Source organism: Siniperca chuatsi, linkage group LG5, assembly GCF_020085105.1.
Source record: "Siniperca chuatsi isolate FFG_IHB_CAS linkage group LG5, ASM2008510v1, whole genome shotgun sequence".
In the NCBI taxonomy this organism is placed as follows: Eukaryota; Metazoa; Chordata; class Actinopteri; order Centrarchiformes; family Sinipercidae; genus Siniperca; species Siniperca chuatsi.
The window spans coordinates 26,338,849-26,356,825 of NC_058046.1; the positions used below are offsets into that span (position 1 = coordinate 26,338,849).

At 40.1% G+C, this 17,977-nt stretch overlaps 2 protein-coding genes across 2 annotated transcripts in view; both read right to left on the minus strand.

The window, feature by feature from the left end:
- LOC122875788 (zinc finger protein 37-like) overlaps positions 1–17,977 on the minus strand; it is an 86,077-nt gene that overhangs the window by 5,417 nt on the left and 62,683 nt on the right. The gene's annotated exons all lie outside the window — the stretch shown is intronic.
- gas1a (growth arrest-specific 1a) lies at positions 4,003–6,227 on the minus strand. The gene has a single exon (XM_044195371.1). It carries the CDS (start codon positions 5,624–5,626, stop codon positions 4,838–4,840), a length of 789 nt encoding a protein of 262 aa, XP_044051306.1. The 5' UTR covers positions 5,627–6,227; the 3' UTR covers positions 4,003–4,837.

The following is a 17,977-nucleotide window of genomic DNA, read 5'->3' on the forward strand; positions in this document are numbered from 1 at the left end:
GTGTTCTCTTGGTGACAGTGGGATTAGTGCTGCAGGTTTTCTCTCAGGACCCGAGGAGTCGGGCTGCAGCTTGAGTAACTGGATTACAGGCCTTTTTCTGATTTCAAAGGGTTGTGAACTCAGCAGAGGTCTTGCATGATGAAATCAAAGTGGCAGCTGAAATAGAAGGGAGAAAAACAACAAGAGTTTCTCGAAAGTCTCCCGGCATCGGCCAAGCAGCTAATGAGAGAGATGCAAAATCAATGATCTTTGCTTCGCCGTGTCACTGGCATCTCCTTCGAATGGCATGAACTCAGAGAGCGATCCCCAAACGAGGGCGAGGAGGAGAGCATCATCTGGAGAACTGAAATAACTTACAATCCCAAAACACATTCCAAGTGAAAATCACAAGGAAAAACAGCTAAGAGCAACATACCTCTTTTATGACTACCTTTTAACAAATGAGCGCCTATGGCAGGAGCACAGAGGGGAGTCAACGTGGAGCCCATTCCATCAAATACCCTGTGGTAACTTTAGGGGATTATTTCCAAATCCTTTCAAATGAACTTTCCATCTCAGTGCCTCCTCCTCCGTCTCAGCCATTCCAACTGTCCAACCATTTCTACATCACTTTCTGCACAACTTTGCATGGAGCCAAGGCCAAAACAAATGTCTGTGAGAAATATGGCCAGTGTACACCAGGAGTAAGGAGCTCACTTCAAGGCCTGAGAAGGCTGAATATTAGGAAAGTTTAGTTTCATCATTGTGAAAATTAGACACAAGAATCTTGTTTGTGGAACTACTGCCCATACAGCATGTATATTCACAAATACATATAATTGTTGAAAAAGTAAAATATGCAAAAATTGAGCTGTAGACCTTACATACCTTAAAATTTATAAATGACAACAGCAGATATGTTCAAGTCTCGAGTCCTTAGAGAACACACCGAAGCATTTCAGAGTTTTTGTTTTGATTGAGGATTTTTTTTTTTTTTTTTAAAGTAAAACAAGTTCCAGCTGAATATGTTCCATTTAGGTTTTCCATTTACCTCTGCATGAAAAAACACCACCCCAGCTGATGCCAGGACTTAACTGAAAACACTGCAAGGAAAAGTAGGGCTAAGGTCAAATATTCCATGTTGTCAAATATCCCTAAGAGTAATAAAGAAGTCATGTAGTTATATTTGGCAGCTGAACTTATTTAACTTGCATTGGCAAATAAATGTAGAGGACGGGAGGGAAAAAAGAAAGAAAAACAAAAAAAAAAACACTAAGGATTATTATATAGTTCTCATTACAAGCAGTTGACATCAAGCTTTGAACCTAGAGCGTCAGTGGTTGAGAGAGCTGCACCTTTGTAAACATTGTGCTGTGATATGCATGGGGTGAAGGGGTGAAGTGATCTGCATGGGGTGAAGTGTGGGCCGTTTTGTTCAGGAGGCCAAAGAAACAGGGCTTGGAAGTGAACTGAGCTCACTGAAGCAAAGTTGATGGCAGAGATACCTTACACATGCTCAAAGAGCTGGAACACAAACAGCCACAGTTTGTAAATTCAAGCCAGACCCCCCCCCCCTCTGTGGAGGAAGAGAGGAGGGCATTTTGACAGCAGCATGTTGTCAAAAATCTGCTGTGGTAACTTTTCACATTTCTGAGGCACTTTTTGTGGCAGCCACATCTTTTTATTTAACTAAAATCATACCATGATAAGAAAAATGCCCTTTGTCCTATAAAACCCTAAAAAAAGTCAAACATTTTCCCTGTGAGTGCTACACCAACAAATGAATTCAAGCACTCATTGTACACCATTTCCATTTTATGACAAGCAGGCCAGTTTTGTGAGATTTTTTGCTCCTCATTCATCCATTCACACACTGTGCATTATTATAGCCTAATCAACACATGCTGCGCTGTTTCTAAGTGCTGAAAATACCTGAACAAATGCGAGAGGCAAAAGAAAGGAGGAGGAGGAGGAGGAGGGGAGGAATGGCTGGGCTACAGAGCTATTCTCCTGCTGGAAAGCTTCATGCACGGCGGACCGCATACTGACACTGCAAGAAACTGACAAATTATATTTAGGAGCCACACTTATGAAGAGAATTTGGGGATCTTTTTTTTGCAATCAGCATACAAACAGCCGATTTTTAGTTTAATGCAACTTATTTACTGTTATGTCTAAGATGTAAAAACAGGGGGAAAGAAATGTTTTGAAATGGCTTTTTGTATAAAAGGTTGTATTATTTTTTTTGGTCATTTCTTGAAGCAAAAAAGTAGGAGGTACTAAAATACACAAATGAAGGTAGAAAAGATAATTAACAAAAGCACAGGGGTTGTTAAGTTTGTTTTCAAATGAAAAGATCCCTCACCAGGCCTGTCATGTGTTTTCTTCTTCTTTTCTTGCAGTGGAGGGTTGAGACCCGAGTGGCAGCAGATCGTTCCCACATGCTTCCCCGCCGCTCAGCTCTCCAGAGGTGTCAAGCCAGCCTGAAAGAATGAAGTGCCTCGCTATTGTGCTACCCAACTATTATGTGCTTAACATTTCCATGACAAAGATGCCACTCGACTTCTCCTCGAACCATTCAGCTGGAGGGCCCTTGTCCCCCCTCCAATAAAACATTTTGCAGCAAATCACTGATTTAAAGCCCCTGAAGCCGGCCAAAGAGAGGGGTGGGATGATCTGCAATATTTCATGAAAATAATATCAATAACAGTTCTGCTAAAATAATAATACAAGCATACTCACAGTACATATAGCTGCATAAATGATTATGTAAATAAAAAAACCTAAATAAATGCATCTTGTACCTTGTGATTCCAGCCAATTAAAGAAATGATCCATAATCTAATTTAACAACAAAGCTGCCCCCACAGGACTGAAATCTGTCATTGACAGGTCTATAAATAAATACATATACTAACAGCTATATTCAAGCTAATGTGTCTGATGCTGTAAAAGGCTTGTTTACATCAGTAATGTGTATAAAACTGGAGTAAAACATGCATATAATTTGCATATAATTTTAATATTGTAAAAAAAAAAATATGATATGATAAAATGTTTTTATAGATTGTACCTTTAACAGCTAGTGACTGTAAATTCTGATACCTGAGTGCAGAGGGTGTTGGTGCTGGTGGTGGAGGGGGGGAGGGGTCATTTGTTGATTTATGGTGCCAGTTGCTTTTGACAACAGCCAGCTAAATCAAGACATTACTGGTCATTAGGCTATCATTCAACAGTGGAAGCTGGCCTGCAATTTAAATGAGCATATATATACGTATACTATATACTGCTGTTATAGGAACAGGAGTGTAAAAGGTAATAGGTTGTTACACAGCTGTATTTGGTGTAATGAAGGACCTGAAAGAGACCAGAGATATCACTTTATGGGACAAAAAATAAAGAGTAAAACTGCTATAATCACCTCACACACACCCTGCAATATTAAAATAATGTTACTGTAAATGAGTGAAATTGACATCTCAGTTTTATCTTCACGAGCAACAGGATTTATAAACAGTATGTTGTTAGCTGAGTAAACCCCCTTAATCAGTACTGTAAAAGCAAACTAAGGAGCATAGCCAACACATAGCACTTTAATTTAAACTAAGTTGCTTTTATCCTTAAAGTGGCTCATTTCATGCACATCTGACCTTAACCATTATGCAAAGTTTAATGGGGTTTTAAGGACTAAAAATAAGTGTGTGTAAAATAAAATTCTCACACTTCTATGTTTCCAGTATTTTTGTTAACTGACTGACTTGTATGCATAAAGCAAGTTACTCCAAACTGATGTAACTTCAAGGGGAGAAAGGGTCATCTTTGCTCAGACTGCCAGTGTTATTATAGCAAAATAGCTTTGCCTACTGTTAACAAAAACCCAGACTGACCGAGGAACAAAAATGTTATAAAAGGTTTTCAAACTTACTAAAAAACAGTTTTCTTTCTGTTTAAATTAAGGCACAACAACTCACTATCAACGATGTGATGTGGCAAAATCAACAAATAACTCACAGTCAAGAATGATATCTTCAAGTTTCCTTTATGCCTTCTATAAAAGTATATCATTAAGGCAATCATACAGTGGATTTAGACATTTCTCTCTCTAGGCTATACACAGTGAATAAATCATCTCATTCCCTCCAACATAGAGGATTCTCTGAAAAAAATCTATATAGGCTATACACATATATACAATGCACATTATCTTTGAAGAGAATACAGTCAAAATAACTTCCCTTTAAAGCTGGAATTATCAGTTGTTTATTCACATGATGAACATTTGGATGTAACTAGGTGGCATGTAATAAATTACTGTTTCACTTTAAATCCTCATCTATTTACAAGTTCATAGATTCCAGCATTAAATACTTGTAAATCAGATAACCTGGTGCCAAGTGGCAACAGTGTCATATAAAAATAGTTCATATCTTTTTCTTTCTTTTTTTAAGAGAGAGATTGGCAGTGCACAGCATGTACTGATTAAACATTGCATTGTTACCAAAACAAGCCAACTGTGTCTCTATCATGACAACTTTACTATCAGTCCGTGACTGAGAGAAAGGAGACAATCTAATTTAGCTTATCACATAAGCAAAGCATCTGGAGAGCCGTGAAGTGGTGTAGTTTGATAAGAGAGCAGTTTCAAAATATCTTTCTGGTCTCATTTGCATAGAAAATATACTGATTTGATATCCTTCAGCGTCTATAACTCTTAGTTCAAACAAGGCCTGCGCCAAACACCCTTTCCTTTAGTCTTTGCGGCTCTAACCTTTCACAATAGTAGCAGGTCAATGAGTGACAAAAGGTTTAGATTGCCTTTTATCCGGACAATAGATGGGGCAGATTATGAACCCGGGGACTAAATGAGGGGCAATAGAGCCAAAATGGATGCCAACAGGGTCAAAACGCAGTGGGCCGCTGGGAGAGAGGCTCCGCTCTCCAGATCCTCTGGATAATCCTGATCCGATGGGTCGTCGTCATAATCTGGATCTTGGCCGTAGTCGGACCCGCTGCCCTCATCCCTCACGGGCGAGTCAAAACACAGCGCCTTCATGCTGCTCTTGACAAACTCACAGATGGCCCTCTCCGTCCCGTCACACATACAAGTGTCCAGCTGCTGACCCTTGGGTATTTTACGCATATTCGCGATCACATGTCGGCAGGCGTTCGTGCAGATCGCCCCGCTGAAAAGTTTCCCGCAGTGGTTCAAATAATCGTGCATAGCGGAGCTGCACTGCTGGTCTCTCTCGCACTGGCGCCGAGCTTCCGTGCAGCCCGTGCTGGTAGTCCTGGGCAGGCAGGGCTCGATGGCGCGTTTGGTGCTCGTACACACCGGATCGTGGGCGCAGCTGCAGTCCTCCAGAGCCGGCCCGTTTTTGGTCAGATTGAGCTGGACGAGCGAGGAGATGCAGTGGCTGGGGCACTTCTTCCTGTCCCCGTTCAGCACGGGGCCACACGCGCGCGAGTAGTGTTCGTATGCGTAATTGCACTCGGGCTCGGCTTGGCAGTTCATGATGGCTTGCCAGCATATCAGCCGCCGACCGTGGGACGGCGAGGCCACGGATAAGTAGCCAAAAAACAAGAGCACACAACCAAGAGGCCAAACAGATCTACACACGCTCTGTGCCATTAAGCCAGAGCGTGCCATTGTTCTGGCTGCAAGAAACGGTAAAACTCACAGCAGTGTCATATGTAAAACTTATACACTACTTCCATGGATAGTGTCTTCACTGGAGAGTCTTATTTATTCCGAGGCAGCTGGTGTGTGAAAGGCCCGTGTGTGGGCGTTCAACAGGCTGGCACTGCGCTGTGTAATCCCGGCTCCATAAACCCGTCAGCGCTGATCCATTTGAGCCGGATTCTTGAGCGAACCTCCCGTTATCCATACATGACTGGGATGGAAACTAAAATAGAAACTCACAGGAGCAAACGAGACATCAAAAGAAAAGTTCTCCACAAGTTGAGGAGAGTTTCTTCAGCGGCTCATTCCATCGCAACGATTCTGAGTTCGTGCAAAAAAAACTGCCTCCAGCTCAGCGATTTCCCTCTTGCGTCCTCTCTGCTAACGGATCTCCACCAAAAAGCGAAGGCGGACAAGTCCCGAGAGCCGTTTGGGGGACTGCGCTGGATCATTTAGCAGTCCTTGTGCGCACGGGAGTGCAAACAAATACTGCATGGGGGAAAACAACAACCCTTGTGGGTCGCAAACTGGTCCTCTACTCTCTCCCCTTTGAGCATTTGTCTTTCTGTTCCTCAGCCCCCTCGCCACACATTAGCGAGGTGCTTCTCATTGGTTGACCACTTGTTGTGGGTTACTACGTAGCGATGGGCGGGAGTTTAGGGTGGGAGGAAGATGGTCTTGAGAAATACAAGGTGAGGTGGGATGAATGTGTTCGAGAGTAGATTTAGTACAGGGAGCAGCCCTCCTGATTTATTTTCTGTGGAACTGGTTTATTAAACCTTTTTATGCTCGCAGAATTTATAAAATCATTTTGTGCACCCTAAAAGTATGTAATAGTGGGATTTTAAAGGGGAGAACACAAGGTTTTTCTAAAAATATTGTTGATATTTGTCTGTATTAGCTTTGGTTCATAATTTTAATTTACAATATTACAAAACACAATCCCATGGCTTATTTTGCATTATGACATGCAGGGTAATAAAAACCATAGGGTTTATTGAAATGGTTAAGTTATACCCCAACTGATGTTTTTAGTGTATAAATATTTAAATTTGAGTTGTACTCTATTGAATAAAGTATTGTTTTTCCATTCACAGAGAAGTGTGCTGGAGAGCAGATTCAGTGAAGAGCAGTCCTCCCTGTTTAGTATCTGAGAAATTGATTTTATCCATGTTTTCATCATAATTTCTTAATGTACATCCTAAAAAGTATGTAATGGGATATAAGGGAAAAATAAGATTTTCATGAAAATATTGTTAATATTTATCCATATTAGTTATGATCACCACCTTTGGTTTTAAATTAGGTTACTGAATACAATCCCTTGACTTCTACTGCATTACATGGGCAATTCTAAAAGCCATGTAAGTCTAATGACATGGTATACCCCAGCTGATGTTTCAGTGACATTTTAATTTAGGAAGTACTTATAATTAAAGTATATGCACTTTGCTGTGCATTTAGAGCCTATAAACAAAGCTGTAGTGTTGATTTTTAAAATAAACATCCCTTTTTAAAGTATTTTTGAGGCATTTTTCTTTAACCAAAGATAGAGGAGACAGAGGAGGAAAAACATGCAACAAAGACCCCCAGCCAGAATCGAACTGGGGATGTTGCGATCATATGTGCTTCAGTCACCATGACACCCCAATAAGCAACTTTTTATACTGTAATATCCTGTAGATAACTGATAATGCCACTGTGACTGCACTGCTGCACAATAATAAATTGAACTCCACAACTTCATGCCTGCAGTGCTAGTGATCTGTGCAGCATCCTCACTGATAATTTAATCATCCACATCCTATTAACTCTTCCTCAGCAGAGCAGTTGAGTACAAATTAACTGTGGTACAACAGGACACTCAGTGAACATCGTTTAATATAATCGCTCATTAAGGCTAACTTCCCTCATATTATTGCACTACATCATACGCTGTCAAATGCTAAGCCGGTGAATCAGAGCACTGGCACTATTATTTGCAGTGTCTTGCCTTAACATGTGATCTGATATTAATCCTACCCAGAGTAGTCATATTAATATCAGTTAAACCTGAATGACTTCAACCTTGGTTATATTTTATATTCAAACTGTGATTTTAAGTGGACTCCAGGAGTTTTTCTGTGATTAGCGCTTTTTCTTGCTTGACCAACTTTTCCTCAACCTGCTGTGTTTGCGTAAGTTAGTGGGGTTTCCCCCCCCCCATCTCCATTATGAACTTTCAACACGTGTCAAGATGTTGCATTGGGCAATGGGTAATAAATGTGAAGCCACAGTTTTCCCAGGAAGTGTTTCTCCCTGCATGTAAATCCCAATATCTTGACACAGCCTTGCAGTCTGGTCAACTGTAGATATTTGTGGCAAAATTGGAAACCTCTGCTTCCTCTGTGATGGATTTCTCACTGCATAGCTGTTGAATAATTCTGCAAAAAATCAGTAAAGAGTTTATGTCTGTGGCTCCTTGATTCTGAGGGACGGACACCAAAATCTGAAGTTTACTGTTGATTATAGAGAGGCTCACAACTGACAATGCAAGTATATAATAGGGGACAAAAAACAATCAGCAGGTCTGTAAATTCATCTCTCACAGGTTTGAATCATAGTTTTCTGGTGGTATTGACTGGACTGACCTCGACCACAATGACAAAAACGCATTGTTAAACCCTCATTAGGGCTGCAAATAACAATTGTTTTCATTATTGATCAAGCTGCTGATTATTTCCTCCATTAATCAATTCATTGTTTGGTCTATAAAATGTCAGAAAACCATGAGACGTGCCCATCATAGTTTGCTAAAGACCAAGTTGACATATTCAAATGTCCTGTTTTGTCTTACCATCAGCCCAAAGCTATTCAGATTACTATCGTTGAAAACTAAGAAAACCAGCAAGTCTCTGAAACCAGTGATTTTTTGGAATTTTTCCTTAAAAAATGTCAAACAATTATCCAAATTATTCACGCAAATTTTTCTGTCAATCTACGATTTTAAAAAACGATTAATTGGCTAATCATTTCAGCACTGTTATTCATGTAAATGTCCTTACTCATTGAGACAAGTTGAGCTTCAGGTATGCAGACATTTCCTGATTCTAATCAATGCTGCCGACATTCTTCCGCCACTACAATACATACTTCAAAAACAAAAATCAACGGATCAGGTTGTTGTAGGGGAAAGTCAAAATTTAAGGTCAGCAGCTCTTCTTAAAGCAGCCCTGAATGTGTATTTCTATATTCCTGATTTCTTTCTCAGACCATCAGAAAGGTCAATAAAAATCTGAATACCTTGTTTGTTTTAGAAAAAGCTTTTGACTACAGCTTCTTTCCAAGAGATTAGATATCTGCCTGGACCTCATCATCAAAATGACAAGTGTGTGTGTGTGTGTGTGTGTGTGTGTGTGTGGGTGGGTGGGTGTGAGTAAAATGATAGCCCACATGTTGACACATGAGCGAGAGGAGGCAGTTTAGTTCTTGAGGCTTGATGTGGATGAGGGAGTCAGGGAAAGAGAGCAGCGAGGGCACAAAGGCTGTTTGTGTTTCAAACAGCATTCTGATCTCAGGAATGTACCTTTAGGCCACAGCCGTGAGCTTCCCACTGCAAACAATGCACTCAATGTCAGTTACGGCTGGCTAGCACAGACGCTACTGGCGCTACTCCAAGGTCCCAACTCGTCGAAAATGATGGATACAGGGAACTCAATACCTCTGGAGTCCCTCTCCAGCTTTCCCTCCAGCACAAAGAATGGAAACACTGTGTGCTTCGACAAAAAGATTTCAAAACACCAACGTCTTCATTGTTTCAAGTGCTTTTAGCACAATTGTAATATGAAACAGAGGCAACACCATTTAAGTGAGGTATTCATTCATCTTTTTTATATTAGTGTAAATAAAGCAGAAATTTGGCCTTTCAGAGTCCATAATAATTTGCATATTTTGAAAATGAATTAAGTCTTGTTAGGAGAAAAGGCCTCTTTAAAAACTCATCAACCACATAAAAAAATCTTTCATCCTAAACACTTACAGACGGAAAAAAAAGCTGATCGAGTCATCCAATACTTTTGTCTTTGCCAACAGCTGTATGCTTAAACCAGATGTGCTGCACTGAGAGCTGAGCGCCGTCACTTTGAGGGCTCAATTAAACCCGAGTTCTTGCCGCAACAGTCCAATTAAGGGACAAACATAATGATATTAAAACCATCCCCTGCTGGTGTTCAGAACACTGAGAGCTAGCGAGGTTCAGTAATGTTGTGAGAAGAACACCATACTTTAGGACATGAAGTTAAGCTGACTGAAATAAAAACAAACATATTTTATACAGGACCCAAGCATTGCCAACAGGTATTATGTAAACTATAAGTATATATAACTTAATTTTTCATGTTTCACAATTTCATTTTTGCATGAAACTCATTTTAACAAAGACAAACTTTTAAAATGTGTTTGTAAAACTGATGTGTGTGTGAAAACTTATATATATGCTGATACATCATATGTTCACATAATAGAGACTGCACCGTAAAAAAGGACGCATGAGTTTAAAAGAACCAAACAATCCTGCACACTGTCTATCACTTGTACTCACTTTATTAATGACGTTTTGGTATTTTACCTGATGAAGGTCTGAGTTCATGATCCGAAACACCTTGTCCATAAGACTTTCTGGAGTGTTAGAACTTTTTTAATAGTTACTTAAAGCATAAGTTTGTTACTTAAATTATATGTTTGAAAATAAACTGATCACTCGATTATGGCGTCTACTTGTGCTAATAGTTTCTCTACAAAAAACTTCATTAATGACATTGAAAACATTTCTGATGCCCTATTTTATACACTGAGATTTTTTGCTGCCACATTTTTAACTCATGGTCACATGACTGCTGCTGTTGAAGTGTAAAGAGAGCTGTGTTGTGAATATTTCATCAGCATCGGAGTGAGTTGAATCCCAGCAGAGCGGGTCAGCAGCAGTGGGCCTGCACCATGCTGTCTGAAAAAGGAAATATCAGGATACAGGAAATGAGTTGGCAGGAAGTAACCATTCAAATTGCTTCCTCTTTGGGATTTCAGAGATGTGATAATGGCAAGTGATAAGTTATTTGGAACAGAACCAAACAAGATTAAGTTTTCATTTCCTTCCTTGTGTCTGCCTATTAATTTGCCTCTGGTTCGTCTGTCGTCTTCCGGGGATTTGTGTTGATTTGTTCACTTCGGAATTGCAGAGTGACGCAGAAGTGATTACAACCGTACAAGTTGCCAGATAATGACAGAAAGCCATAAATAAACCACCTATTTTCACCATTTCTAGAGTGCTTTGGCTGTAAGAGTCATGAATCCCTGGAAATTGCTTTGCTTACGGGACAGTCCCAAACAACAACACATTGTCCCCTTTTCACAACAATAAAATGCAGTTTTCAGGGAATAAAAACTATTTACTTTTCTTGAAACCAAATCAGCGATACACTCCCCTAGTTTTAGGAAGTAGGAAATTCAAACTTACTTTAAAGCACAACAGGAAAGGAACTATAAAGAGTGGGTGGATCCCTTCTTCCAAAATGGGTAAAATTATGGGGGGCGTGTTCCTTTAATCAGTAAGATTAAAGTCATCAATCATGTCAAATAGGCACCGATCCTAACGACCCTTTCAGCACAGTCCACTGTACTATCATTTCTACACGATTCACCATGATCTGATCTACACATTTGGTCTACCAACAAAAGAGGAAACAAACTCAATTGTCACATCACTCAATTATCACGTTTGGCCATTTTGGTCGGGTGCAGCAGCAGTCATAGTTTATATATGTCAGTACTTTGTTCTTTTTAGTAACACTTAATATACAGTAGCATGTTATCCATATGATTCTTCAGTGTCTCAAATCCATAAAATCAATCACAGAGAATGTATGGATCAATGTAACAATTTATGAAATTAAACTGGGGTTTTACTGTGTATCAGACCAACTATGTTTAAAAAGGAACTAAAACTGCAAAATATCTACATGTAGTATAGAAGAAAAGCCAGGAGTCACTATTACAACAATGCACTATTAAATAAAATAATGTTTAAATTAAAGAGTTGAGGTGCTCTGGTAGCCTAGGGGCTAAGGCGCTGACCAATAACCACAACATGCCCGGTTCACATCTGGCCTCAGACCTTTATCGCATGTTGTTCCTCATCTCTCTCGGCACTAATTTCCTGTCTTCTCTCAACTGTCGGCATCAAATAAAAGGCATAAAATGTCCCCCCAAAAATTATATAAAAAAGAAATTGGTGTTATTTCAAATCCTTTGTGGTGATGCTGTAGATGTCTCGTCAAACAGACAGAAAGTGGAGTTGTAACCGAAGTTCTATTGTGCACGTGTTCTGCCCTATAACAGACTTGACACCTTGAGGCCACTCTGCAACAAGGAACTTTTATTTTTATTTTAACTTTTATTTTTCTGTTCTTCTGTTCGAAGTGTCTGCTGACAGAAGGATAGTGGTATAGTTCCGCCCGGCATCAAAAACGCTTGTGGACGTTTTCACAAACCGGCCACACCACCAAACTACAAACCAAGCAGCAGGTTGGGCGTTCACAGATGGCAACAAGGGGTTTGACTGCTTTACACCTATAAGGCACCCAGTGGTAAAGCCGTTTTATCGAGGCATCCAGAGACCGAGGCCCTTCTTTTCATGTTTGGCTCCCCAGTGGAACCTGAAAAACAGTCTCTGAGGGATGGTCAGGCCCATCATTTGAGCCCCTAAAACAGGAAGACCTAGACATCCTGACTATGAAGACGGCACTCATCTTGGGCCTTGTGTTCACTTCTAGTAGTGAACAGTGAAGTCCATTAGGGGTGGAGCATGTGCTTTTAGAACTATAATTACATCCAGGTAACTTCTACAGTATTTACCCCCACAGACCTCTATGAATCTCTACACGGCCTCCACACACCACATATTACACAAGCAGCTGTTGCAACACATGCTGCTCAGCCATCAGCGTGTATAAGCGGCTGTTTATACAGACCTGAAGGCCTTTCATAATGCTGCAGACAAACACCAGCACATATGGACCAACCAATAAAGACCTAATCCCTGACACAGACATATGACCTTCATCTCCCAAACATGGAATGCAGCATGAAAGAATTTAACAATATAAAAACACAACAAAGCAAACGTACACATAATCACTCTGACCACAAGTACTAAACATTCCTGATCTGCTGTTGATGAAAGCTTCGTTATAGAGTGTGATATAGACTTGTCACAGTCCACACTTTATAAATGCAAACTAGTCAAAATGGAAAGTTTCTTTTTGGCTATTTTGTCAGACAATTTACAAGAAGATAATGGGATTGAGTGGTTTTACAACCGACGACTGGTATAATAATGGTAGGGCTAGGTACCGTTTGAAATGCCAATGCAGTAACCAAGCTCTGTTTGTGGTCTCTACCAATTCTCAAGGGGAAATATCTGGCTCTTTAGCGGTCAATGCCCCACTATGCCCCACCAGCTTATAGTGGCTAACTGCGTCGGTCTGCTGTTTGGTGCCTACCTGTGGCCGAAAATGACGCTATGAGAGCAGTGCGAGTGAGAAAGTTGTGGGCCGGACAATTGAAGAATAAGATGAAACTCTATAAAGCTTCATAAAGCCGAGGGGAGCTGCAGATTCATTTGATACGTTTTGTTATAATGAAAATATTGATTATAGCCACTTAAACCAAGTGTTTAAGTTGCCTAACCCTAACCATACCATAGTTTATTTGCCATAACCACAATAATTCCCTAACCTTAGCTGCTCTGCCCAGATATTGTAGAAAGTGAACATTTTAAACCTTGGCATTGGGCGTAAATAAACTGTCACTGAACATAACATGGGGTTTTGCAGAATTATCCAATATCAATATTCTTGTCTGGCAATGGGGCTGCTTTATGAGCTTGTTTGTATTTTGTAATTTAGGACACTAGATTAGACTTTTTTTTTTTTTAAGAGAACTACACTCCACTGAACTTCTATGTGCATCTGTAACAGTATACTACGTAGTCTCAGTACACAGTTGATAGGATATGTAAACAACAGAACACACAGCAGAATACCTTCTCACTATCGTGCATGGCCTTCAAACTTGTGTCCCAGAACCCCCTGCAGCTTTTTGGCAGGCCTCCAAACCTTGAGTACCAATTTAAGAGATTAGCCCCAGAAAAAGCACACAGGACTGAGATGAATGGCCCCCACCAGATCTCCCCCGGCCAACCTCAGGCATCACAGTCTGCTATAGAGACGTCAAGTAGTGCAGGAGGGAATGTGAAACCCTAGCATGTTCCCCCATTTGGCACGTTCCTGAGGCTCCAACGCAGTTATGAGGCCACTTCATAGGAGTGTAAACTGTGTATTTAAAAAGCCGTCATTGTGGGACTAACATTGGCCCTGGTGTAGGTTGTTAGAATAACTGAATGACACAATGGTTTCTTTTCTAAATAAACAGATGTGGGTAGGCTGTTAAAACCTTCATTTTTTTTCTCTTCCTCTTCGTCTCCTTCTCCCCTCCTCCATCCCATCTGTAAGTGGCCTCACACACACACACACACACACACATATACACAAACTCTCTCTCTCTCGTTCACTCACTCTCATTGCTTCACTCTCTCTCTCTCTCTCTCTCTCTTCCTCCCTCCGTCCACATGTCTAAGAAAGGCAAAGGGCCGGTTTCCTCGTGCAGCTGTTCAGTACAGACGGGCCTCTATCCCAGCCTCCACAGTGAAGTGATATCGGTCGTCTGCACAGGCTGATTAATTGCGTGTCATTCTTAACTCCTCCAAGATCACTGCCCCTCTGCAGCCCTCCCAAAGCACCCCCACTCCTCCTCCCACGCTGCACATGGAGGAAATGAACTCACCACAATCCTGCTGGCACTGGACTGCTATCAAATCTAATTCTCAATGAAAGATTACCGTGGTATTTCAGAAGGACTGAGGCCGGTCCAAATAATAATTCATAAGTTCTGTGGATAGCTAATGAAAAGCAGCTTACTTCACAATTAGAGTAATAATATGTGATATTTTTCACTTCTCTCTGTTCACTGAAGCTTAAATATTTTCTACATTTATTGATTTACGGTAGGTTAAAAAAACCTCTTGTACCAGTAAGAAATCTTCATATCGTCAGAAGAAACAATTGCGGTTTATTTGTAATGAACAAATAACTACCTCAATAGTTACAACAAAAAAAACAAGTTGCCGCAGAAACTCAAATGTTATTAATAGAAATTCCAAGGAATGACTTGTCAAGTATTGCCCAGTCTGTTTGATTTATGGCAATCTTCGGGATTGCCATAAATCAAACATGGCAATGACAACTTGGTATTTATATACTACCAAGATAAGGTGAAAACTGTTGATACTGAATGTTATAGAGAAAATGTATCTAATAAGATCAAGCCACCAAAAGATCAGGACTTAGGAGCTAAAACGTAGAAACTACAAAAGGTGTGGAGTTACAAAACGTTGCTTTGATACCTCAGGCATCATGCAGATTAAATCAAATTAAGAGAAACTAATGGGATAAGTGTGATCATTTCAGACATCACCCCACCCACCACAGTGAAAACACAGACAAGGCACTTGCTGGGTACTGAACTCTTAATACTTACCAAAATTGTGTCTGTGGTACCGAATACCAAAAAATGAAAGTTGGCCCTGAAATCTGGACCATAGTCTTTGGATATTTCCTGATTTATAATAAGTTATTTTGGTAAAGTTGTTGGAAAAAGTTTTTATTGTGTGTGTGTGTGTGTTTATAGAAACTGGAACTTGTATTAAATTGTCCATTTTTATACATCGATTTTCCTTTGTTCCTTGTTTTTGGGTTCCCAACATTTAAAAACAGTGGATGTGAAAGATTCACACAAAGCTTGCATTTGAACAATAAGCAATATCCATTTCTCTGGTAGTAGTTTATGGCCCATTGAAAGCCATGGCCTCCTGGTTCCTTCAGTGGAAAAAGAAAAAACTTTCTGAGGTAGTTTTGTTTTGGAATTCTGGGTGGAAATTTGGCTATAAAAGGAAAAACCCATTGTGAGCTTGAGAACTACTGAAAATAGGATCAAGATAAGTAAATGAAACTTAAGCTGGAAGTGTTTTAAAAGTCAGAACATTTCAACCATTACTTGCCAATGTCCCCAACAAAGTAGTGCAGAAGTGAATTCCCAGCTGGTTCTGCTATGCTGATAAGGCAGTGCGGCTGCCTGGTGACCAAATAAAAAGCACATGTCTCACATAGCATCGGAGATGCATCAATCCTCCGTGAACTCTTGACTCCGAGGGGATTACTGTAGATAACAATGATGTGACCAATCCACATGTTGCATACTTTTAAGAAACACAGGCGCCATTTTGGAGTGCCAGCTTTTAGAAAACGTTTTTCAAATACATACATTTGAAGGTTTTAGTGTTTTAATGTTGATTGTATTCACTTTTAAAAGATGGAGTCCCTTCCTTAGGGGCAGTTTTTCTATTCTAATATAGCATAGTACTGTTAGTGTACTGAATGTATGTGCGTAGTGTAGCATTTTCCTTCTTTTTTTTTTACTGTATGCAAGCTCCAGTTACTGTTAAACCACATGCATGTACTGTTATAAAAGTGCAATATATAAACATTTTTAAAAGATAAACATGATACAGGATATCTTCTAGATAATAAAACTCTGCCTGTCTGTAATCTTGTTTCTACATGCCTCACTCCCCTTAAAGCGGGCTTTTAAAGGATGATCAATACACTTTTGGTTGCATAGCTTTTTCCGTGAGCATGGTCACTGCTGAGCTAACTGAGCTGTGGCTATCTGAAGGAAAGTCATAGCAACAACAACATCAGAAAGCAGTAAAACATGAATGCCAAGCCAAACATGCGAAGACACGACCTGAACACTAGGATTGCTTTTTGAACTGTAGATTCCCTGCCTTCAGCTTCCTTTGGCCTCAAGCTAGATGGTGTTTCAATGAAGACAGCACATCAAGATGACTGACAAATGTGCAGGCAAGAGCTGAGGGAGGAGAGCAGGATTAAGAATACACTTCACTGAACCAAAAGGCAAAGAGTTGATCTGAGCCAGAATCTCCAATACGAGTTAGTGTTCACTTAGGGTTCATATTTCTGATTCTGAAACAGCTTGTACAGACATATATTGACAGGTCTAACATCTTAACTGAATCTGTCAAGCAGAGAAGCCTCTTTTGGCCTGAAGACACAAGTGATGTTGAATTTTAAAATGTGCCAGACATAGCTGGTCAGCAAAAAAGCATTTCTCCAAAGAATTTCTGAATGTGAACAATTAGCTGTCTGCCATTGTGGGAAATGATAATAAACTGCAGCATCAGGTCTCGCGAGAATATTAAGTTAGCAACCACATCATAACACCAGTCCCAGAGAAGGTTAATTTAGCTAGAAGATCATTTTTTCTTGTTGGGGATTGCAGACCAAAATATATGTATATTTACTGACTTAAAATGCTGTGAAACTTGTAACAGATTGACACTATTTGAATTGAATGAATTTGTTACCTGGCCTATTGAAAATAATGACATGTTATCAAGTCATTACTTTGGCAAACCTTACAATTTGAGGTCTTTCTCTCTGAAGAATGTAAATCTCATTAGTAGTAGTAGTAGTCTGTCGATTAGAAAAGCAAAAAAAAGAGAACTACATCTCGCCATGAGAATTTTGAGGGCAGGATATTCTGATATTGCTTCTTTTAAAAAAAAAAAAGACATCATGTAAAATTCCTTCCACAAAATGTAATGGAAAACAGAGGTTTTAATATTGATGCGTTTGGTCCACTTGCATGTGTGTCATGGTCTGGGATTTCCAGTGTCTGAGATTACCTCATTAAGTCATTTCACAAAAGACAAGTTCGTTGTGCAATCAGGACAAAAATTATCCAAGATAAGGTGAATTCAAAAGCAGTACTTCATGGTGACCCTGACTGACTTTCACATGTTTATGCTCTAAGGGCTCACTCATAGTTTTATCTTTCTGTGTAAAAAGCTTTCCAACATTTTCCTCCTGAGTAAGAATCTAAACTTGCAAATGTTAAACAAAAGCCAACTTGGTGCTGATGTTTTGCCACAACATACCCCATCAGTGTCTGCTTTCAGCTGATAACAGCCAGGCAATAACTCTAGAGGGGCCCCAGATGGTTTTGGACAGATTCATCACAACTAACACCCCGGGTCAGCCGCAGGTAATCCATCAGGGCGCTGAGCTAATTCAGCAGTGTCAGGTAGGAGCAAAATAAATCGGTCTGAGTTCTTCCTCCACTGAGTTTACATCAAGGTTACGACAC

Bases quoted from the DNA above. Each gene is read 5' to 3' on its own strand.
- gas1a (XM_044195371.1), bottom strand. From the start codon at position 5,626: ATGGCACGCTCTGGCTTAATGGCACAGAGCGTGTGTAGATCTGTTTGG.